This window comes from Bombina bombina, chromosome 7 (assembly GCF_027579735.1).
Source record: "Bombina bombina isolate aBomBom1 chromosome 7, aBomBom1.pri, whole genome shotgun sequence".
Lineage (NCBI taxonomy): Eukaryota > Metazoa > Chordata > Amphibia > Anura > Bombinatoridae > Bombina > Bombina bombina.
Genome location: NC_069505.1, coordinates 457,593,392 through 457,619,490, shown reverse-complemented (window position 1 = coordinate 457,619,490; position 26,099 = coordinate 457,593,392). Strand labels below are relative to the sequence as shown.

The 26,099-nt window shown below is 41.5% G+C and overlaps 1 protein-coding gene across 1 annotated transcript in view; it reads left to right on the top strand.

The window, feature by feature from the left end:
* Positions 1 to 279: 279 nt before the first annotated feature.
* LOC128666709 (oocyte zinc finger protein XlCOF6.1-like) overlaps positions 280 to 26,099 on the top strand; it is a 109,541-nt gene continuing 83,721 nt past the window's right edge. Inside the window, exons 1-3 of the mRNA XM_053721451.1 lie at positions 280 to 324; positions 17,510 to 17,672; positions 18,020 to 18,146. Coding sequence (XP_053577426.1) covers positions 18,026 to 18,146 — 121 coding nt within the window. The 5' untranslated portion in view covers positions 280 to 324; positions 17,510 to 17,672; positions 18,020 to 18,025. The remainder of the gene's footprint in view (positions 325 to 17,509; positions 17,673 to 18,019; positions 18,147 to 26,099) is intronic.

Here is a 26,099-nt window from a genome sequence, read left to right as displayed (position 1 = left end):
GTATGGGATTTAGCTTTTTCACACTGAGTGAGCTAAATTCCATTCTCAGAAAGGACAATGTCCTTTAGAGGGATAGAATCTAGTCTCAACCCTTCCTGAACCTGAGCTGACACGTTGGGATAACAGCTAGTACTCATCCAGCTAATAGACCTGTGATGTCGCAGCAGTCGCATGACTGAAGAGAACAAATAGGACCCAAGGAAATAACTGGGCAGGAGACCAGCGCTAAATACTACCAGATCACTAAGGACATGTGACTACTGACATCACTGGTCTTGTAGCAGAAACGGAACTAGATTTTACCGTCTAACAACAAAATAGCAGGTTTCTGAAAGAGACTGTAAAGTGTTCTCTTCATATTGTGACTGATCTATTTATAGTGTTATATATCTGTCTATAATGTTATATATCTGTGTATTATGTGCTGGTGCTGTGTGTAGCGTTATATATCTTTGTATAATGTGCTGGTGCTGTGTATAGTGTTATATATCTGTGTATAATGTGCTGGTGCTCTGTATAGTGTAATATAGCTGTGTATAGTGTTATATAGCTGTCTATAATGCGCTGGGGCTGTGCAGAGTGTTATACAGCTGTCTATAATGCGCTGGGGCTGTGCAGAGTGTTATACAGCTGTTTATAATGCGCTGGGGCTGTGCAGAGTGTTATACAGCTGTCTATAATGCGCTGGGGCTGTGCAGAGTGTTATACAGCTGTCTATAATGTGCTGGGGCTGTGCAGAGTGTTATACAGCTGTCTATAATGCACTGGGGCTGTGCAGAGTGTTATACAGCTGTCTATAATGCGCTGGGGCTGTGCAGAGTGTTATATAGCTGTCTATAATGCGCTGGGGCTGTGCAGAGTGTTATATAGCTGTCTATAATGCGCTGGGGCTGTGCAGAGTGTTATATAGCTGTCTATAATGCACTGGGGCTGTGCAGAGTGTTATAAAGCTGTCTATAATGCGCTGGGGCTGTGCCGAGTGTTATATAGCTGTCTATAATGCGCTGGGGCTGTGCAGAGTGTTATATAGCTGTCTATAATGCGCTGGGGCTGTGCAGAGTGTTATATAGCTGTCTATAATGCGCTGGGGATATGGTGTGTGTATCATAGAGGGAACTACTACATAATATTATATATCTGTGTATAATGTACTGGGGATATGGTGTGTGTGTGTCACAGAGGGAACTACTACATAATATTATATATCTGTGTATAATGTACTGGGGATATGGTGTGTGTGTCACAGAGGGAACTACTACATAATATTATATATCTGTGTATAATGTACTGGGGATATGGTGTGTGTGTGTGTCAGAGGGAACTACTACATAATATTATATATCTGTGTATAATGTACTGGGGATATGGTGTGTGTCACAGAGGGAACTACTACATAATATTATATATCTGTGTATAATGTACTGGGGATATGGTGTGTGTCACAGAGGGAACTACTACATAATATTATATATCTGTGTATAATGTACTGGGGATATGGTGTGTGTGTCACAGAGGGAACTACTACATAATATTATATATCTGTGTATAATGTACTGGGGATATGGTGTGTGTGTCACAGAGGGAACTACTACATAATATTATATATCTGTGTATAATGTACTGGGGATATGGTGTGTGTGTGTGTCAGAGGGAACTACTACATAATATTATATATCTGTGTATAATGTACTGGGGATATGGTGTGTGTGTCACAGAGGGAACTACTACATAATATTATATATCTGTGTATAATGTACTGGGGATATGGTGTGTGTTTCACAGAGGGAACTACTACATAATATTATATATCTGTATATAATGTACTGGGGATATGGTGTGTGTGTCAGAGGGAACTACTACATAATATTATATATCTGTGTATAATGTACTGGGGATATGGTGTGTGAGTCACAGAGGGAACTACTACATAATATTATATATCTGTGTATAATGTACTGGGGATATGGTGTGTGTGTGTGTCAGAGGGAACTATTACATCATAATATATATCTGTGTATAATGTACTGGGGATATGGTGTGTGTGTCAGAGGGAACTACTACATAATATTATATATCTGTGTATAATGTACTGGGGATATGGTGTGTGTGGCACAGAGGGAACTACTACATAATATTATATATCTGTGTATAATGTGCTGGGGATATGGTGTGTGTTTCACAGAGGGAACTACTACATAATATTATATATCTGTGTATAATGTACTGGGGATATGGTGTGTGTTTCACAGAGGGAACTACTACATAATATTATATATCTGTGTATAATGTACTGGGGATATGGTGTGTGTGTGTCAGAGGGAACTACTACATAATATTATATATCTGTGTATAATGTACTGGGGATATGGTGTGTGTGTCACAGAGGGAACTACTACATAATATTATATATCTGTGTATAATGTACTGGGGATATGGTGTGTGTGTGTGTGTCAGAGGGAACTACTACATAATATTATATATCTGTGTATAATGTACTGGGGATATGGTGTGTGTCACAGAGGGAACTACTACATAATATTATATATCTGTGTATAATGTACTGGGGATATGGTGTGTGTCACAGAGGGAACTACTACATAATATTATATATCTGTGTATAATGTACTGGGGATATGGTGTGTGTCACAGAGGGAACTACTACATAATATTATATATCTGTGTATAATGTACTGGGGATATGGTGTGTGTCACAGAGGGAACTACTACATAATATTATTGTTACGGTACCAACTGTGTACCAAGGGTTAATACCAGATGAACAATGTCCTTTATAGGGAATCAGCAATTCACAACCCAGCCAGTTTCAGGTTTAAAACAGAATGTCTGCTTTATTTGAAGGCAGCACACAGATTTATACACCCTGGCTTCAGGTTACAAAGGGCATTGGTTCAACAGTAAAGCAAACATATGAACAATGCATCAAACAATTGTCTATTCACAGGTAAAACAGATTAACATATTAAGTTAATTAACTAGGGAAGAACGTTTACTCAGACAATCTGATGTTGGGCAGTCTAGTTAACATAATCACACAGGGACACAATCAGTTTACCCAGACAGACTCCTGAGACACAATCAGATCTTAAACATACATAGAATACATCTTATTACAGAATATAGGAACAGTTCTTATTAGCTATAAAGTCTTTTATGCCCACTTTGCTTATAGAGTCACAATTGCTCCCACAAGGGGCACTCACACCCTGTACCCATCCTGTATTTATGGATACAGGGTGACATAGACATAAGACAGAGGTATGAAAGTACATGGGGTGTCCAGCATATAAAATTCCATATTTCCATGCAGTCTCTGGGTATCCTTAAGCCCATGTACCTCCAGCCCAAAGAATGTTCCATAACAGGCCCTCCAATGTACAGTGGCGAGATTGGTTTTGTCACAATTATATATCTGTGTATAATGTACTGGGGATATGGTGTGTGTGTCACAGAGGGAACTACTACATAATATTATATATCTGTGTATAATGTACTGGGGATATGGTGTGTGTGTCACAGAGGGAACTACTACATAATATTATATATCTGTGTATAATGTACTGGGGATATGGTGTGTGTGTGTGTCAGAGGGAACTACTACATAATATTATATATCTGTGTATAATGTACTGGGGATATGGTGTGTGTGTCACAGAGGGAACTACTACATAATATTATATATCTGTGTATAATGTACTGGGGATATGGTGTGTGTATCATAGAGGGAACTACTACATAATATTATATATCTGTGTATAATGTACTGGGGATATGGTGTGTGTGTGTGTGTGTCAGAGGGAACTACTACATAATATTATATATCTGTGTATAATGTACTGGGGATATGGTGTGTGTGTCACAGAGGGAACTACTACATAATATTATATATCTGTGTATAATGTACTGGGGATATGGTGTGTGTTTCACAGAGGGAACTACTACATAATATTATATATCTGTATATAATGTACTGGGGATATGGTGTGTGTGTCAGAGGGAACTACTACATAATATTATATATCTGTGTATAATGTACTGGGGATATGGTGTGTGAGTCACAGAGGGAACTACTACATAATATTATATATCTGTGTATAATGTACTGGGGATATGGTGTGTGTGTGTGTCAGAGGGAACTATTACATCATAATATATATCTGTGTATAATGTACTGGGGATATGGTGTGTGTGTCAGAGGGAACTACTACATAATATTATATATCTGTGTATAATGTACTGGGGATATGGTGTGTGTGTCACAGAGGGAACTACTACATAATATTATATATCTGTGTATAATGTGCTGGGGATATGGTGTGTGTTTCACAGAGGGAACTACTACATAATATTATATATCTGTGTATAATGTACTGGGGATATGGTGTGTGTTTCACAGAGGGAACTACTACATAATATTATATATCTGTGTATAATGTACTGGGGATATGGTGTGTGTGTGTCAGAGGGAACTACTACATAATATTATATATCTGTGTATAATGTACTGGGGATATGGTGTGTGTATATGTGTGTGTGGAGCCTAGGGGACTTAACATACAACTTGACTATGGCCCCTTTATAGGATAAAGACACAGCCTACAGAAATTGGTCTGCACAATACCAATCACAAAACAGTGCCGGTCTGTTCAATGTCATTTCTTATATTTGATTGGCATGTATGATCTGTGGCGTATGAGATTCTAATATTTATCACACTTTTTATACCAAATGTTTAAAGTGAAGGTAAAGTTAGCATGTTTAGATGATTGCAAATGTAAATAGCCTAAAAATTAAGGGTAGTTTAATTCATCAATTTTGTTACTTCTGAATATTTACCGATTTATCAGCCGTTTTACACTGGAAACTAATCGTTCTGTAATCTGCCCGTTTTTTTTTTTTTTTGGGAGCTAGGTCACGTTCTTCGAGTAGCCAATCCTATGTCTGGCCGTTAGGCGGCCGTCATTTGACGTCACTTCATTTGTATTCATTGTGCACATGCGTTAGCTACACTTCCTGTATCTTGTAAGCCATGCTCGTTCAAGCTTAGTGCATGCGCAAATTGTCCTCAATCAAGCAACTCGCCCGGACGCAGTGTGTTTAGAAACATTTGGAAATAGTATCGTTTGGCCGCAACCTGTTTCTACTCAGCTCAATTTAGCCTTGCCGAATCTTCGTTTTCTGGATAAAGTTAGTGTACGTATTTTTTGTTTTAATCTTTATTTGGATTGTGTGATATATGTTTTACGGCGTGATGTGCGCATGCGCAAGCTTTCAGAGAATCGCGAACGCGCATTTACAATACGTATAGAGTGGGTGGGAACGCTCTATACGTAATACACAAAGAAACCAGGAACTAACTGGAGGGAGGAGCTATAAGCGGCCGAACACGAAGAGAAAAAGTATTTATTTTTTTATATATATATACAAATATGTGATAAAATTTAGCGATCTTGTTATATATTAAGTAATTAACATAATACTGCTTTCAATTGCGGAAAACTTTACCTTCACTTTAAGCATACAATGTATCATTTCTAGCCCTACATGAAACATGTACTATTTTAAGGATTTAGTGTGTCCTCTGCAAACAGTGCTTTGCTTTTAAAGGGACAGTCTAGGCCAAAAAAACCTTTCATGATTCAGATAGAGCATGTAATTGTAAACGATTTTCCAATTTACTTTTATCACCAATTTTGCTTTGTTCTCTTGGTATTCTTAGTTGAAAGCTTAACCTAGGAGGTTCATATGCTAATTTCTTAGACCTTGAAGGCCACCTCTTTTCAGAATGCATTTTAACAGTTTTTCACCACTAGAGGGTGTTAGTTCATGTATTTCATATAGATAACACTATGCTCGTGCACGTGAAGTTATCTGGGAGCAGGCACTGATTGGCTAAACTGCAAGTCTGTCAAAAGAACTTAAATAAAGGGGCAGTTTGCAGAGGCTTAGATACAAGATAATCACAGAGGTTAAAAGTATATTATTATAACTGTGTTGGTTATGCAAAACTGGGGAATGGGTAATAAAGGGATTATCTATCTTTTAAAACAATAAAAATTCTGGTGTAGACTGTCCCTTTAACATCAATATGGGACTTTTGCAGATCTGCACAGAAACGCTTCCACTAGCCTGATACGTCATACAGCAGTGAATATGCAAATTAGCCATATGTTACACACAGCTCCATTACCAGGGATTTCAGCTCTGTTGGTGCTGGTTGCACCTATGACAACACACTACAAATCTGGAAGGGGCGTGGCCTCAGTGACGTGCACGTGAACGTGCACACACACAGTGGAACTAAGTTTGCAATCAAGATCGAATGTGTTTATAATGCTGCATTGTCTCATAGTTTTTAACTTGTTTTTCCCTGTGGATGTCAGGCTTTGTCAGCTGCCTGAAGGAACTGTTTGAACCATTTGATAAAGGTGCTGGTTGGCACCGAAACGTCATGGGATCGTTTTAATCTTTGAAAATTCTACAATAAAAGCTGTTTTTTTTTTTTGTTTTTTTTGTTTTTTTTTTTAAAACCCAGTGAGTGCTATCTTATTAGTGACTTTTTATATATATATATATGGCTTACCAGAAGTCCCAGTTTGACTGGTATTGTCCCTGTTTGGCTCTGTCCCAGTTTGCCAGATGTCCGGTATTTTACAGGACAGTTCAGTATTTCTGTTTTCTGTCCGTTAACATACTTTTTTAAAAAACGGACAGTTTTGAGTCCATTCTCTCCATATTCCTTACTGACTGCCTGACAAACTTTGTTTACAGTCAGTTTCACTTTAAAGCTAAGTATTGCAGCTCTGAATAGCGCATAAGTGAGTGACGTGACGTGCGGCAAGAGTGAGGTACACAGGCACTAGTAAGGTACACAGCACTATGGGACATGCAGTTGCCATGGTAGCAAGACGCTAACAGTCCGCCCGAGCAGTGCCAGTGACTAGGGCAGGGTATTTTCTTGGCACACATGGCTTTGCAGTCACATAATGAGTATCAGGCTGTAAGCCAAGGGCTACTGCTGGTCACTGAGCAGGCATTGCTATATCAGCAGCTACATGCACTCCGTAGGAGACAATGTGTAAATAGCTATATATGTAACGTTATTTATTCTGTGTGTACAGTGCACGGTTGTGTTATGTTTCCAATAAAGCTATGTGAATATAAGAAAACATTTCCACTGTATGCTTAGTCGTTTCCATAGTAACCCAGAGGCAGAACTTTTTTTTACTTTCTGCGATGAGATTTTTTTTTGGTGAAAACATTTCTGCAGGTCATCCTGAAATGTAATACAGTTTTAAATAGGTTGTTACACTGAAGCACTAGCTCATTTAAAATGTGTTTATTTACTCCACAATGGCAACATTTCAGAATTCTGCATTTGCGTTCAATATATATATATATATATATATATATATATATATATATATATATATATACACACACACTCTCAGACACACACACACACTCTCAGACACACACACACACACTCTCAGACACACACACACACACTCTCAGACACACACACACACACTCTCAGACACACACACACACACTCTCAGACACACACACACACTCTCAGACACACACACACTCTCAGACACACACACACACTCTCAGACACACACACTCTCAGACACACTCACAGACATACACATACTCACACTCTCAGACACACACACACTCTCAGACACACACACACACACACACACACACACTCTCAGACACACTCACACTCAGACACACACACTCTCAGACACACTCACAGACATACACATACTCACACTCTCAGACACACACACACTCTCAGACACACACACACTCTCAGACACACACACACTCTCAGACACACACACACACTCTCAGACACACACACTCTCAGACACACACACACACTCTCAGACACACACTCTCAGACACACACACACACTCTCAGACACACTCACACTCTCAGACACACTCACACTCTCAGACACACACACACACTCTCAGACACACACACACACACACTCTCAGACACACACACTCACACTCTCAGACACTCACACTCTCAGACACTCACACTCTCAGACACTCGCACTCTCAGACACACACACACACTCTCAGACACACACACACTCTCAGACTCAGACACACACACACTCTCAGACTCACAGACACTCTCTCTCACACTCACACTCTCACACACTCTCACTCTCACAGACTCTCACTCTCACAGACTCTATGGGACATGCAGTTGCCATGGTAGCAAGACGCTAACAGTCCGCCCGAGCAGTGCCAGTGACTAGGGCAGGGTATTTTCTTGGCACACATGGCTTTGCAGTCACATAATGAGTATCAGGCTGTAAGCCAAGGGCTACTGCTGGTCACTGAGCAGGCATTGCTATATCAGCAGCTACATGCACTCCGTAGGAGACAATGTGTAAATAGCTATATATGTAACGTTATTTATTCTGTGTGTACAGTGCACGGTTGTGTTATGTTTCCAATAAAGCTATGTGAATATAAGAAAACATTTCCACTGTATGCTTAGTCGTTTCCATAGTAACCCAGAGGCAGAACTTTTTTTTACTTTCTGCGATGAGATTTTTTTTTGGTGAAAACATTTCTGCAGGTCATCCTGAAATGTAATACAGTTTTAAATAGGTTGTTACACTGAAGCACTAGCTCATTTAAAATGTGTTTATTTACTCCACAATGGCAACATTTCAGAATTCTGCATTTGCGTTCAATATATATATATATATATATATATATATATATATATATATATATATATATATATATATATATATATATATATATATATATATATATATATATATATATATACACACACTCTCAGACACACACACACACACTCTCAGACACACACACGCACACTCTCAGACACACACACACACTCTCAGACACACACACACACACTCTCAGACACACACACACACTCTCAGACACACACACTCTCAGACACACTCACAGACATACACATACTCACACTCTCAGACACACACACACTCTCAGACACACACACACACACACACACACTCTCAGACACACTCACACTCAGACACACACACTCTCAGACACACTCACAGACATACACATACTCACACTCTCAGACACACACACACTCTCAGACACACACACACTCTCAGACACACACACACACTCTCAGACACACACACACACTCTCAGACACACACACACACTCTCAGACACACACTCTCAGACACACACACACACTCTCAGACACACTCACACTCTCAGACACACTCACACTCTCAGACACACTCACACTCTCAGACACACACACACACTCTCAGACACACACACACACACTCTCAGACACACACACTCACACTCTCAGACACTCACACTCTCAGACACTCACACTCTCAGACACTCACACTCTCAGACACTCGCACTCTCAGACACACACACACACTCTCAGACACACACACACTCTCAGACTCAGACACACACACACTCTCAGACTCACAGACACTCTCTCTCACACTCACACTCTCACACACTCTCACTCTCACAGACTCTCACTCTCACAGACTCTCACTCATACATACACACTAGACCATTGTTAATTAAACTGAGAAATATATTTTTGTATTTAAATGCAATATTATGTACATGAAAAATAAAAGATTAATTTTAAAGAACAGATTATTTCAATAAGGAATAGAAATAAGAACAGACTCATTCCTGCAAGTTACACTTGAGTGATTACAGGACCATTAAAGGGATTCAGACAGAGCAGCAATTTTAAGCAACTTTCTAATTTACTCCTATTTATCAAATTTTCTTCATTCTCTTGGTATCTTTATTTGAAAAGCAAGATTGTAAGTTTAGATCCCGGCCCATTTTTGGTGAACAACCTGGGTTGTTGTTCTTTCTGATTGGTGGATAAATTCAACTACCAATAAACAAGTGCTGTTCAGTGTCCTGAACCAAAAATTGGCTGGCTCCTTAGCTTAGATGCCTTCTTTTTCAAATAAAGATAGCAAGAGAATGAAGATAAATTGATAATAGGAGTAAATTAGGAAGTTGCTTAAAATTGCATGCTCTATCTGAATCATGAAAGAAAACATTTGGTTCAGTGTTCCTTTATAGTGAATAGCATCAAAATTTACAAAATGCCCGGTTTTTAAAAATTTGATTAAAAACAGGGGCACTTTAATTCATCAAAATGTACATTTTTTTTTTACCTTTTAATCTTCATAGCAGCTCCAGCTTCCTCCGGTCGTCGCAAGCTATTTCTGATGTCAGAAATGATGGATAGGTCATCCTCCAATCACGGCTTCCCACCCGGGGGAATCGGTGTCTGATTCAATGCCGTGATTGGAGGAAGCCGGATTCCTCATTTTAGACCCAGGAAGAGGTTTTGCGACGGGTGGAGGAAGCTGGAGCTGCTGTCAAGAGTAAAAGTTTTTTTTTTTTTTTTTAAACAACAGGAGTGAAATGTAAATTTTGATGAATTAAAGTGCCCTTGTTTTTCATCGAATTTTTAAAAACCGGGCACTTTAGCATCAAAATTTACATTCAGTTTAAGCTGTAAAACACAGAGTTACAGCCCCTCCCACATAACATTTGGAGACAACTTAACCCTATGATTGCCAGAAAGGGTTATACTATTGCAGCTCTCTCTGTTAAAAAGTCTTACCTCCAGTGGACTGAGATTACCGAACAGAAGATCAGCAGCAGACAGAAGAGGGGTGGAATCATCCTGAGATTCTGCCGCGCTCACTGCTAGAGTGCAGCTTTCCTACGGTCTCCATGCGCTCTGACAGGCAGACACCGGCAATAAAAAATAAACAAAATACAGAGCAGAGGTGCACATCCGGTCTCCAGGCAGACTAAATCTGACAGACCGGATGGATTCAAGATAAAATAAAACTTTCTCCTCTCTAGTTGCACGGTTAAAGAAATCTTAACACAGTGCAGATCTGTTTGAAGAGTCTTGCACGTTCTGCAGGTGTCCTGCACTTTCTGCGATGACATCGCAGATTGCACTATGTTATGCCTTGGGGCATAGCAACAGTCACAGAGCGCTGCCATCTTGTTATGAGCTTTGCCTTAGCAGATCACTTCCTGGTTAAGAGTTCACACGTGTGCAGAGTCTGTGTACTAGGTAAGTGCCTGTTGTAAGTTACGTATTACCTCTGTATATGTGCATTGTGTGCTGCTCTGTAATGGGGACATTTCCCGCCTAGCATATTATATGGTACAATGCTGTGTAATAATGAGCTTGTCCAGATAGAACACATTCTTGGGAACTGCTTAGCAAAAACTGCCCTTTGTGATAGGCATTGATCACAAAGGTTAATTAGTAATTACAGGGCTATTTACCATATCTGTCTCTGTATAGCAACCCTCTCTGGAAAATTAGTTCCAGTCGACAATCACCACGCCCCCTTGACCTCGCCCCTGACTACGCACACCCACTGGCACAATGCCAGATGGTCCCAGTTTCACCTGTACAAATTATGGTAAGAAAATATATACAGTTGTATGCAAAAGTTTAGGCACCCCTAGCAATTTCCATGATTTTCATTTATAAATAATTGGATGTTTGGATCAGCAATTTCATTTTGATCTATCAAATAACTGAAGGACACATTAATATTTCAGTAGTGAAATGAGGTTTATTGGATTAACAGAAAATGTGCAATATGCATCCAAACAAAATTAGACAGGTGCATAAATTTGGGCACCCTTGTCATTTTGTTGATTTGAATACATGTAACTACCTTGCACTGATTAATTGGAACACACAATTGGTTTGGTGAGCTCATTAAGCCTTGAACTTCATAGACAGGTGCATCCAATCATGAAAAAAGGTATTTAAGGTGGCCAATTGCAAGTTGTTGTTCTCTTTGACTCTCCTCTAGAGTTGCCACCTCAGCCATGTTTTCCTGGACACTTATGAGTTACACATGCTGCAGGTAGGAACATGTATTGTGTTTCTTGGCAGCACTATTCATATTCCTCCCTGTACACCCTGCAGCATGTGTAACTTATAAGTGTTCTGTATTTTAAGGAACGGGTGGCAACCCTACTCTCCTTAAGTGGCAACATGGGGGCCTCAAAACAACTCTCGAATGACCTGAAAACAAAGATTGTTCAACATTATGGTTTAGTGGAAGGCTACAAAAAGCTATTGCAGAGATTTAAGCTGTCAGTGTCCACTGTGTGGAACATAGTGAGGAAATGGAAGACCACAGGCCCAGTTCTTGTTAAGGCCAGAAGTGTCAGGCCAAGTAAAATATCGGAAAGGCAAAGGATTGAGAGAACAGTCAAAAACAGACCACCTCCAAAGACCTACAACATCATCTTGCTGCAGATTGTGTCACTGTGCATCGTTCAACAATTCGGCGCACTTTGCACAAGGAGAAGCTGTATGGGAGAGTGATGCAGAAGAAACCTTTTCTGCACACACACCACAAACGGGGTCGCTTAAAGTATGCAAACGCACATTTGGACAAGCCAGCTTCATTTTGGAAGAAGGTGCTGTGGACTGATGAAACAAAGATTTGAGTTATTTGGTCATAACAAAGGGGCATTATGCATGGCGGCAAAAGAACACAGCGTTCCAAGACAAACACTTGCTACTCAAATTAAAATTTGGTAGATGTTCCATCTTGCTGTGTGGCCATTGCCAGTACTGGGAATCTTGTTAACGTTGAGGGTCGCATGGATTCCACTCAATATCAGCAGATACTTGAGAATAATGTTGAGGAATCAGTCACAAAGTTACGCCGGGGCTGGATATTTCAACAAGACATCGACCCAAAACACTGCTCAAAATCTACTCTGGCATTTATGCAGAGGATCAAGTACAATGTTCTGGAATGGCAATCCCAGTCCCCAGACCTGAATATCATTGAAAATCTGTGGGTTGATTTCAAGCGGGCTGTCCATGCTCGGCAACCATCAAACCTAACTGAACTGGAGATGTTTTGCAAGGAGGAATGGTCCAAAATACCTTCATCCAGAATCCAGACACTCATTACAGGCTATAGGAAGCATCTAGAGGCTGTTATTACTGCTAAAGGAGGCTTGACTAAATATTAATGCAATATTTCTGTTGGGGTGCCCAAATTTATGCACCTGTCTAATTTCGTTTTGATGCATATTGCACATTTTCTGTTAATCCAATAAACCTCATTTCACTACTGAAATATTACTGTGTCCTTCAGTTATTTGATAGATCAAAATGAAATTGCTGCTCCAAACACCCAATTATTTATAAATGAAAATCATGGAAATTGTCAGGGGTGCCTAAACTTTTCAATACGATTGTGTGTGTGTGTGTGTGTATATATGTGTGTGTATATATGTGTGTATATATATATGTATATATGTGTGTGTATATATATATATATATATATATATATATTTGGGCCACTTTTGACAGGAATTTTACTGGGGCAATACGTTAAAGGGACAGTCTAGTCAAAAATAAACTTTCATGATTCAGATAGGGCATATCATTTTAAACATTCCAATTTACTTTTATTATCAATTTTGCTTTTGCTCTCTTGGTATTCTTAGTTGAAAGCTAAACCTAGGTAAGTTCATATGCTAATTTCTTAGCCAATAATGCCGCCTCTTATCAGAATGCATTTTGACAGTTTTTCACAACTAGAGGGTGTTAGTTCATGTCTGCTATATACATAACATTGTGCTCACGCATGTGGCGTTACCTAGGAGTCAGCACTGATTGGCTAAAATGCAAATCTAGATTGTAAATTCCTCGAGAATAGACCCCTCAATTCCCCCTGTACCTGTCTGTAAAATGTTGTCTTTTATTGTATTGTTTCTCCGTTGTACATTTATCCTTGTACCCATGGGCAGTGCTGCGGAATCTGTTGGCGCATTATAATAAAAGAATAATAATATATCTGTCAAAAGAACTGAAATAAGGGGGCAGTTTGCAGAGGCTTAGATACAAGGTAATCACAAAGGTAAAAAGTTTATTAATATAACTGAGATAAGGGGCAGTCTGCAGAGGCCTATATACAAGGTATATACTTGAAATAAGCAAATTGCATACAGTACCCACTACTCACAGGAGCGCGGAGAAGGCTTACCAAGCCCAAATAAATCAAAGTAGAAAAGTAGTCTCCAGCTGTGGTGAGTAAAATAACCTTTATTTTGCATACAGGGACCAGTATAGCAACGTTTTGAGCTAACACTAAGCCCTTTCTCAAGCTTGACATTTAATGAGTATAACAGTGTTTAAATAGCCATAATGGCGCCAAATGATTGTGATAATTGCGTTAATATCGCCATCTAGTGGTAAAAAATACATACTACATATATTAAAAAAATCTATCTACAACAAATTTGTTACAAAATATGTGCTACAAAATTTAACAGTGTATACACTAAAGCAGTGTTTTTCAACCAGTGTGCCGTGGCACACTAGTGTGCCGTGATAGATCCTCAGGTGTGCCACGGCAGACTGACAACAGTGTGACATATTTTTTAAACTTTGCTTGTTTTTTACTCCCAGTGCAGGGGTAGTTTGTAGGAGGCATGGCATAACAGCACAATACATACAGTATGTGTGTGTTTGTGTGTATGTGTATATATATATATATGCTGTATTAGGCTACAATGTGTGATTTTTTTAACATTTTGGGATGGTGGTGTGCCACAGGATTTTTTAATGTAAAAAAGTGTGCCACGGCAAAAAAAAAGGTTAAAAATCACTGCACTAAAGGATACAGTGCCTAGCAATCCTACACAGATAAAAAAAAGTGTAAAATTATAAAAATTACAAACATAATATAACTATTAATTATATAAATTCAGTGTTGAAAATACACTGTGTGCAGAATTATTAGGCAAATGAGTATTTTGACCACATCATCCTATTTATGCATGTTATCTTACTCCAAGCTGTATAGGCTCGAAAGCCTACTACCAATTAAGCATATTAGGTGATGTGCATCTCTGTAATGAGAAGGGGTGTGGTCTAATGACATCAACACCCTATATCAGGTGTGCATAATTATTAGGCAACTTCCTTTCCTTTGGCAAAAATGGGTCAAAAGAAGGACTTGACAGGCTCAGAAAAGTCAAAAATAGTGAGATATCTTGCAGAGGGATGCAGCACTCTTAAAATTGCAAAGCTTCTGAAGCGTGATCATCGAACTATCAAGCGTTTCATTCAAAATAGTCAACAGGGTCGCAAGAAGCGTGTGGAAAAACCAAGGCGCAAAATAACTGCCCATGAACTGAGAAAAGTCAAGCGTGCAGCTTCCAAGATGCCATTTGCCACCAGTTTGGCCATATTTCAGAGCTGCAACATCACTGGAGTGCCCAAAAGCACAAGGTGTGCAATACTCAGAGACATGGCCAAGCTAAGAAAGGCTGAAAGACGACCACCACTGAACAAGACACACAAGCTGAAATGTCAAGACTGGGCCAAGAAATATCTCAAGACTGATTTTTCTAAGGTTTTATGGACTGATGAAATGAGAGTGAGTCTTGATGGGCCAGATGGATGGGCCCGTGGCTGGATTGGTAAAGGGCAGAGAGCTCCAGTCCGACTCAGATGCCAGCAAGGTGGAGGTGGAGTACTGGTTTGGGCTGGTATCATCAAAGATGAGCTTGTGGGGCCTTTTCGGGTTGAGGATGGAGTCAAGCTCAACTCCCAGTCCTACTGCCAGTTTCTGGAAGACACCTTCTTCAAGCAGTGGTACAGGAAGAAGTCTGCATCCTTCAAGAAAAACATGATTTTCATGCAGGACAATGCTCCATCACACGCGTCCAAGTACTCCACAGCGTGGCTGGCAAGAAAGGGTATAAAAGAAGAAAATCTAATGACATGGCCTCCTTGTTCACCTGATCTGAACCCCATTGAGAACCTGTGGTCCATCATCAAATGTGAGATTTACAAGGAGGGAAAACAGTATACCTCTCTGAACAGTGTCTGGGAGGCTGTGGTTGCTGCTGCACACAATGTTGATGGTGAACAGATCAAAACACTGACAGAATCCATGGATGGCAGGCTTTTGAGTGTCCTTGCAAAGAAAGGTGGCTATATTGGTCACTGATTTGTTTTTGTTTTGTTTTTGAATGTCAGAAATGTATATTTGTGAATGTTGAGATGTTATATTGGTTTCACTGGTAAAAATAAATAATTGAAATGGGTATATATTTGTTTTTTGTTAAGTTGCCTAATAATTATGCACAGTAATAGTCACCTGCACACACAGATATCCCCCTAAAATAGCTATAACTAAAAACAAACTAAAAACTACTTCCAAAACTATTCAGCTTTGATATTAATGAGTTTTTTGGGTTCATTGAGAACATGGTTGCTGTTCAATAATAAAATTAATCCTCAAAAATACAACTTGCCTAATAATTCTGCACTCCCTGTATATTTTTTTTAAAAATATTAATAAATACTCATTATGTTATAAATTTCATCTATAAAGATTCCATCCATAAAAACACAATCAATACATTTCTTAAAAATTAGTATATTTTTTTTATTAGTTTTTTTATTTTTATTTTTGACTTACTGGTGTATGTGGAACCAATTTTTAGGATTTTCTTACATATACTAATTTTTAAGAAATGTATTGATTGTGTTTTTATGGATGGAATCTTTATAGATGAAATTTATAACATAATCAGTATTTATTAATATTATTTTTTTTAAAAAATATTTTCAACACTGAATTTATATAATTAATATTTATATTATGTTTGTAATTTTTATAATTTTACACTTTTTTTTATCTGTGTAGGATTGCTAGGCACTGTATCCTTTAGTGTATACACTGTTAAATTTTGTAGCACATATTTTGTAACACATTTGTTGTAGATAGATTTTTTTTTTTATATATATGTAGTATGTATTTTTTACCACTAGATGGCGATATTAACGCAATTATCACAATCATTTGGCGCCATTATGGCTATTTAAACACTGTTATACTCATTAAATGTCAAGCTTGAGAAAGGGCTTAGTGTTAGCCCGAAACATTGCTTAACTGGTCCCTGTATGCAAAATAAAGGTTATTTTACTCACCACAGCTGGAGACTACTTTTCTACTTAGATACAAGGTAGTCACAGAGGTAAAAAGTGTATTATTATAACTGTGTTGGTTATGCAAAACTGGGGAATAGGAATCAAAGGGATTATCTATCTTTTTAAACAATACAATTCTGGTGTAGACTGTCCCTTTAATGCAGTCACGGTATTTTAAGTTATGCTTTTTGCCAGCGTCGGGTTAGCGCACGTGCAAATACTTTTTACTTTCAACTTTTAATATGCGCGTTGAGCAGAAACTATTTCTTGCGGAGATAACACACAAGCAGGAGCGTTAAATAACACGCCGCTCATAATCTAGCACATAGTTAGTAACTTAATGGTTTCAATGTCAGAAGTTTTTTTGATGTAGACCCAGATCTGTAGTTTATCTGTACGTTTATATGTAACATTTACTCTCCTCTATAGTTTTAGGTCAATGTTACTGTGAGTGACAAGTGAGTACCTGTTAGTGTCACACACGTTACTAAAAGACCACAACCAGTTCCTGGAGTATTCAGCTTATTTACATGTGACCAAGAAGACAACTGAGAAAAACCAAACCTCAGAGATCTACATACCGACTGGGGAGGTGAGGACGATTAGTCATATTGTCACTTATCTGATGCTGTGTGTGACGTCTGGTGCTAAGCGGCCTTTATACAACACATACAGCACAACCCCAGGGGGAGTGAGCACACTGACTATATGGTCTGTTCATGGTCACCGGCTGAGCTCTGGGTTTGTTCATGATCTTTATACTACACACACATCACAACCCCAGGGGGGAGTGAGCACACTAACCATATGGTCTGTTCATGGTCAATGGCTTAGCTCTGGGTTTTCTCATGGTCATAGTCACAGTCAGTGTAGTCTGTGTGGTTTACACTTTAAGTTAAATCCTGTTTTAATGGTTTGATTTATTTTTTAAATTTTAAGGAACCAATGGAGTTTGATGAAGTTGCAGTTTATTTCACGGAGGAGGAGTGGGGCTGTTTAACTGAAGAACAAAAAGAGCTTTATAAGGATGTGATGATGGAGAATTACCAGACCCTCAGGTCTCTAGGTAATAAGTTATATAACTCTACAGGGAATGGGACAAAGACGCATATAAGTGACTCATAATCTAGTGTTAAACACATATAAGTGACACATAATCTAGTGTTAAACACATATAAATGACACCTAATCTTGTGTTAAACAGCTATAAAATCTGTGTGTTTATTACAGACATTTGTTACATAATAAAATCATACATGAGATATACAGCCCTGTGTACTTTCCCTTGTACTGCTCCTGCCCTGTGTATCTTCCCCTGCACTACTCATGCCCTATGTACCCTTCCCTTGTACTGCTCCTGCCCTGTGTACCTTCCCTTGTACTGCTCCCTGCCCTGTGTACCTTCCCTTGTGCTGCTCCTGCCCTCCGTACCTTCCCTTGCACTGCTCCCTGCCCTCCGTACCTTCCCTTGCGCTGCTCCCTGCCCTCCGTACCTTCCCTTGCGCTGCTCCCTGCCCTGTGTACCTTCCCTTGCGCTGCTCCATGCCCTGTGTACCTTCCCTTGCGCTGCTCCATGCCCTGTGTACCTTCCCTTGTGCTGCTCCCTGCCCTGTGTACCTTCCCTTGTGCTGCTCCTGCCCTGTGTACCTTCCCTTGTGCTGCTCCTGCCCTGTGTACCTTCCCTTGTGCTGCTCCTGCCCTGTGTACCTTCCCTTTGTACTGCTCCCTGCCCTGTGTACCTTCCCTTTGTACTGCTCCCTGACCTGTGTACCTTTCCCTTGTACTGCTCCTGCCCTGTGTACCTTTCCCTTGTACTGCTCCTGCCCTGTGTACCTTCCCTTGTACTGATCCCTGCCCTGTGTACCTTCCCTTGTACAAAATAGGGTTTGCAGAAACTTGAAAATGAGAAAATCCAACTGGGTGTTTAAAATATGTTTATACTTTATTTAAAGACAAACAGACATTACATATTTTATTAGCTTGAATTTTACAATTTACTTTATAATTGCAAATGTTCTTTGCTATAAAACATAGGGCCAGGTTACAAGTGGAGCGCTAGATATCACGAAAGTTATATTAGTGCTCCACATGTAATCTAGCCCATTATTATCATTTATTTGTATAGCGCTGCAAAATTCCATAGCGCTGGGTACAGAGGGGGGTTATACAACAACAAGGATTTGTGATAAAATACAAAACATAACAGACTAATGTAGTACAGGAGGAAGAGGGCCCTGCTCCGGAGAGCTCACAGCCTACAGGTTTAGGGAGCAGAGACATAAAGCTTGGGGTAGTGTGTCACGTGGATTGTAGTAGCAGTGAGTCAGGCAGTTCATGTATTAGTTTGGTATGGATGAGAGATGGAGGAGAGATTGAAAGCCTCTCAGAATAGGTGGGTTCTCAAGGAGCTATACAAGGTGGAAGAGAGTCTTATGGAGCGGAGTAGAGAGTTCCAGAGGACAGGGGCAGCACGTGAGAAGTCTTGGAGATGGGAGTAGGACGTAGAAATAACGGGAGTGGAGAGACGTAAGTCAGAGTTTGATCGAATTGGACGGGATGAGGAATATTTGGAGATGAGAGAGGAAATATAGTTAAGAGTGAGGCTGTTGAGTGCTTTGTAAGTTAAGGTTAATACTTTAAATTGTATTCTTGAGTGTATGGGGAGCCAGTGTAGAGACTGGCAGAGTGGAGCAGCTGATGTAGATCGGCGACTTAGGTGTATGAGTCTAGCTGAAGCCAGTGGATGTTCCTCCATATGCGCACAGCCGCACGTGAACCCCCAGCCAAAAGAAGAGGACTTTTTTTTTTTTTCTGAATAAAATATATTTTTTCCAATAGCCCCCCTATTGGAAAAATAATATTTTATTTGTGTGTGTGTGTATATATATGTGTATGTATGTATGTATTTTTTTCACAGTTGTTTGATTGTGAGCCTGCATTGTGTGGCTGTTTAGGGACCCAGGTTTTTGGAAGAGACCTTGACGAGGTACCTGGATGTTACGGTTGCCTCCAGGCTGGCTGGAAGTTGGACCGTAGAAAAGGATGCTCCTAGCGCTCACCAAAGAATCATCAGCACCATAGTCAGCAATCCCTGTAGTGATATTAGCTGAAGCTGTCCCCTACAAACATGAGTCAAAGCTGCAAGTTAGAGGGACAGAAAATAGGTCTGATGTGCTGGAGCACACAGCCTGCTTTTATTCAGGTTACATGCAAACAGGACACTCTCAGGGGGAGGCATAAAATCCCCCATCACACATTTGATATTAGATAGAGAGACACTCCCTTTGACAGGCCACAACATTTACTTCAGCAGATAACATTACACACAATAAAACAATGCAGTCCACCTTATCAATACTAGTCTGATTAGACAATGGGAAAGTTGATCACTAAACCTAATTAGAGCTAATCCCAGCAGACTTGTATTTAGAATAGGTTTCTTGAAGCTGAACAAAATTTAACTCTTAATGGCACACAATGAAACTGAACCAAGTGGGAGAAAGCCAGGGACAAGTCATTTCACAGGTCTGGGGACATAGTCTTAAAGGGGCATTGTTCATCAAAGTCACCATATGTCCCCAGATGGTTCTTAAAGGGCCACACACACCCAACAAAAGTCAATATGTCCTCAGGGGCACAATCTTCCAGGGGCCATAGTCATGTGGAAGGAGGCTGGCAAATAGGCTTCTCCAAAATCCAGGGAAGCAGGGCAATTTTTCATTTAAAGGGCCAGTTACAAACAGCAGTTTGTAACATATCTCCCCTTTTGGAGGGAGACTAACCAGGCACCTGACCTTCTGTCGGTCAGTGCCTAAGTTAGTCTCGCAACCCACCCACAAATAAACACAAGCAGCCCCCCCACAACAAGTAGCACTGGCCTGTAAGTTCCAGGTTATAGGATGAAAGTGTAGCATCCTCTGCCTTCCTGGCGCAGCTGGGCAAATAGCTGATGGTACTTGGGGGGCAGAGGCCAGCGGCACTCTGCCCTGGTGCCAGCGCTTCTGCTGGGGTGAGGGGTTTGTAGGCCAGTCCTGTAACAAGGACAAGGTCTGTAGGGCAGAGGCCAGCAGTGCTCTGTCCTGATGCCAGCTCTTCTGCTGGGGGAATTGGGGCATAGTCCTGCCCGGTGGCAAAGGGAACGTGGGGGTCAGTGGGGGTTAACATCTCCACTGTTAACCCTGGGCCCAAGTTAGGAGTTAGCTGGGGAGGGGGAGATTGGCTTACCTCCTCCTCCTGATACTCCGGTGGCCGTTGGGAAGGGAGGTCGATGCTCTCCGCTTCCTGTGGAACATGCTGCGGCTGGGGAGAGAGACCGGTTGTCTCCTCTCCCTGGAAGGCACACTCCGGCTGGGGAGGGAGGTCGATGCTCTCCCCTCCCTGTAGCTGGGTCTGTCGCTGGGGATCTGGGCCGCCTGCCCAGCATCCCTGTAGGGCCGGTAGAGAGACTGCGGTCCCATCTCCACCTGCCTGCTGGGGGTCCTCCCAGGACCAGTCTATGAGGCCTGCTGCCTCTGGTATCTCTGGCTGGGGAAGGGGACTGGTTGTCTCTTCCCTCTGCACGGTATACTGCCGCTGGGGAGGGAGGTCGCTGCTCTCCTCTCCCTGTAACTCTGGCTGCCGCTGGGAAGGGAGGTCGTTGCTCTCCGCTCCCTGTGACTCACTTTCTCGCTGGAGACCAGGTGTCCAGACCCTCAAACTCCACAGTTGGCGCTCAAAGGCTCGTGCCGCTTTGTTCTCCGTATCCAATTCCCGGATGATGCGACTGACTACCTCCTGTGCAGGGTCTGGACCATATCGGACTAGCCGCCTCTTTACCTCTGGAACGAAATCCGCGCCCTCATAGCGACGGATCAGGTTGAGGTGCTCTTCACAGGGTTCTGAATAGTGTCTTGTCAGCTCCATGCTGCTGTAGGTAGGGACGCTGCGCAGTGGCTAGCGTTGCCCTCAATAACTTTCCTACGATACCAGTGCTGTTGTGGTGCTGCTCCTTGCGCTAGGACGCCAATCCCACCGCTGCCGCCAAATGTTACGGTTGCCTCCAGGCTGGCTGGAAGTTGGACCGTAGAAAAGGATGCTCCTAGCGCTCACCAAAGAATCATCAGCACCATAGTCAGCAATCCCTGTAGTGATATTAGCTGAAGCTGTCCCCTACAAACATGAGTCAAAGCTGCAAGTTAGAGGGACAGAAAATAGGTCTGATGTGCTGGAGCACACAGCCTGCTTTTATTCAGGTTACATGCAAACAGGACACTCTCAGGGGGAGGCATAAAATCCCCCATCACACATTTGATATTAGATAGAGAGACACTCCCTTTGACAGGCCACAACATTTACTTCAGCAGATAACATTACACACAATAAAACAATGCAGTCCACCTTATCAATACTAGTCTGATTAGACAATGGGAAAGTTGATCACTAAACCTAATTAGAGCTAATCCCAGCAGACTTGTATTTAGAATAGGTTTCTTGAAGCTGAACAAAATTTAACTCTTAATGGCACACAATGAAACTGAACCAAGTGGGAGAAAGCCAGGGACAAGTCATTTCACAGGTCTGGGGACATAGTCTTAAAGGGGCATTGTTCATCAAAGTCACCATATGTCCCCAGATGGTTCTTAAAGGGCCACACACACCCAACAAAAGTCAATATGTCCTCAGGGGCACAATCTTCCAGGGGCCATAGTCATGTGGAAGGAGGCTGGCAAATAGGCTTCTCCAAAATCCAGGGAAGCAGGGCAATTTTTCATTTAAAGGGCCAGTTACAAACAGCAGTTTGTAACACTGGACTTTTCCCATTTGGCCAGATGCGGTAACTAACTCTTCCATTGCTGCTTTTTATCTTCGTTGAGAGATTGTGAGTGAGTGCTGGACTTTCTCTGTGATATATATATATATATATATATATATATACTTATACTATTTTACATAACTGGTCTGGATAGATTGGAGGAAGGAGAGAGGCAGTGTTTTGGAAGTTCATTTAGAATTAGACTGCAATAATCAATGCGTGACAAAATGAGGAAATGAATTAGTATTTTTGTAGTTTTTTGACTAAGGAAGGGATAAATTCTGGAAATGTTGCATATGTGGGTTGAATGTGAGTTCTGAATCAAGTGTGACCCCAAGACAGCGGACCTGGGGTGATGTGTTGAGAGCCTCCAACTGTCAGAGAAATATCAGGTGTTGGATGTCTTGAAGAGGGGGGGGGGGGGATAAGAAGCAGCTCAGTTTTGGACAGAATGAGTTGGAGGTAGTGTGAAGACATCCAAGAGGAAATTGCAGAGAGGTAGTTGGAAATCTGGTTGAGTAAAGAGGGAGAGATATCAGGAGAGGAAAGATAGATGTTTGGTATCATCAGCATGTAATGATACTGGAAGCCAAAGGAGGCAATAAGTTTTCCAAGGGAGGATGTTATAGAGAGAGAAAAGCAAGGGACCCAAGACAGAGCCTTGTGGTACTCCAACTGATAGAGGCAAAGGATCAGAAGATATGTTGTTAAAAGAAACTGAGCAGTTTGAGAGATATAGGCAAACCAGGAGAGGTCTGTGTCTTGGATGCCAAATTAATGTAGTATTTTAGGAGCAGACGATGGTCGACTGTGTCAAAAGCAACTGACAGGTCAAGAAGAATTAGTAAAGAGTAAGTGGCCTTTTGTTTTAGCTGATAAAAGGTAATTTGTTGCTTTAGTAAGAGCGGTTTCTGTTGAGTATTTAGAGCGGAAATCAGATTGTGGTGGATCAAGTAAGGAGTTGTGAGAAATTGAGTTAGCCGATTATAGACCAGTCATTCAAATAATTTTGAAGCAAAGGGAAATAAGGAGACCAGTCGATAGTTAGAACGGGTGGAGGGGTCAAGCGAGGGATTGGTATGATTCACACATGCTTGAATATTTCAGGAAATGTGCTAGCGGTGAGAGATTGATTAAAGAGATGAGTTAGGGAAGTGGTTAGTGAAGCAAAGAGAGAGGGAAGAAGTTGTGAAGGAATAGGGTCATGTGGGCAGGTTGTGAGATGAGCCAAAGATAGGAGTACAGAGACTTTTTCCTCTGTTACAGGAGGGAAGTAGCATAGAGCTTAGTTAATAGAAGGGGTGGGTAGGAGTGCTGGGTTTGAGGGGTGTGAGGTGTAGATATATTTTCTAATGGTGTCAAATTTTATTTTTGAAGTGACCAGCAATAATCTGAGCAGTGAGGTTGGTAGTGGGCGGGGGTGCAGGCGGACGTAGAAGGGAGCCCATGATATTTTACTCAAAAGTACAGTTATTTGTGGTGAAGATAAAATAAATTGCAGCAACAGGACCTGTGAGTCTCCTTTTTACTGAGTAATGATTTTCCATTTTAAGTCCCTGTTACGGTTACCCTTAGTCTCGCTGAGAGATGGACCGCTTAGTAGCCTGGATCCCTATTGCTAAAGAGGGGAGAAGCTGCTTTCCATAGTATTCTATATGAGTCTCGCAAATATAGAATAATCTCCCTTAGCTGCAGTACAGCTAGGATACCCTTCTGCCCACAAAAACGAGTCAACGCTGCGATTGAGGGTCAAACAAGAACTCGGGACTGGGATGCCCAGCCTGCTTTTTATTAAGGTTACATGCACACAGGGCACTCCCAGGGGGAGAGGGGGGGAAGCACAAAATCCCCCATCACACATTTAGATAGAGAGCACTGTCCTTTGACAGGCCACAATAGGATTACAGTACTTAAGATAACAAGTTTACAAGTTCATCTTATCAATTAGCAGTCTGGCTCCAGAGGTGATTAGACAATGGGATTTGTTATCACTAAACTTAGAGCTGAGGCCAGCAAATGTGTATTTAGGCAATAGTTTCTAAAAGCTGAAAAAAAAGAGTTAACTCTTTATGAAATGATACTTGTTACGGTTTTCTTGGAGCCCTTCTTAGGCGCTGGCTTACTGGTTCAGGCATTGCTGCTGGGAAATAAGCTCTTCACAACAAAATAACTAATGCTTCTGTAACAGTGCTCCCTTTCTGTGGAACACTCTGGCAGACACGGTCTGACCCCTTTTCGGGGCAGACTAAGGCTGTCCAGATCGCTGGTTATGCGGGGCTGAGGTCGGTTTGTCTGGACAACCCGTCGGCATTGCCATTCTGTTTCCCAGGTCTGTAAGTAATGGTGAAATTGAAGGGTTGCAACGATAAGCTCCAACGTAATAGCCTGCCGTTATCTCCAGAGACCCGGTTCAGCCACACCAACGGGTTATGGTCGGTGACCAGAGTGAACTCCTGCCCATATAAATAGGGAGTCAATTTCTTTAATGCCCACACCAAAGCCAAACACTCCTTTTCGACCGCTGCATAGCTGACTTCGCGGGGCAGGAGCTTCCGGCTGATGTAGGCAACTGGATGCTCCCCTCCATCTTCGCCTACTTGGCTGAGGACGGCTCCCAGCCCGAACATGGAAGCATCTGTATGGACGATAAAACGTTTGTTAAGGGCTGGGGCCGCCAAGACAGGAGCGTTAATTAGAGCATTTTTGAGAGCCTGGAAAGCCGTTTCACAGTGGGGAGACCACAGGACCTGTCGAGGTAAGTTCTTCTTGGTCAAGTCAGTCAGGGGTTTGGCAAGTGTGCTGTAGTCTGGTACGAACCGTCTATAGTACCCTGCCGTGCCCAGGAAGGCTAGGACCTGAGTCTTAGTGATGGGGGTGGGCCAATTGGCGACAGCTTCTATTTTGGCCGGCTCTGGTCGCTGCTTTCCACACCCCACCCGGTGACCCAGGTACTGTACCTCGGCCATCCCAAAGTGGCATTTTTCTGGCTTCAGAGTCAGGCCAGCAGCCCGGATCTGATCCAGAACCATTCCCACATGAGCTAAGTGGTCCTCCCAGGACTCACTGTGGATCGCTATGTCGTCCAGGTAGGCGCAAGCAAAACTCTGGAAGCCATCCAGGAGCCTATCCACCAAGCGCTGGAATGTAGCTGGGGCATTCTTCATCCCAAACGGCATTACCCTAAACTGATATAAGCCGAATGGGGTGACGAATGCCGACTTGGGGATA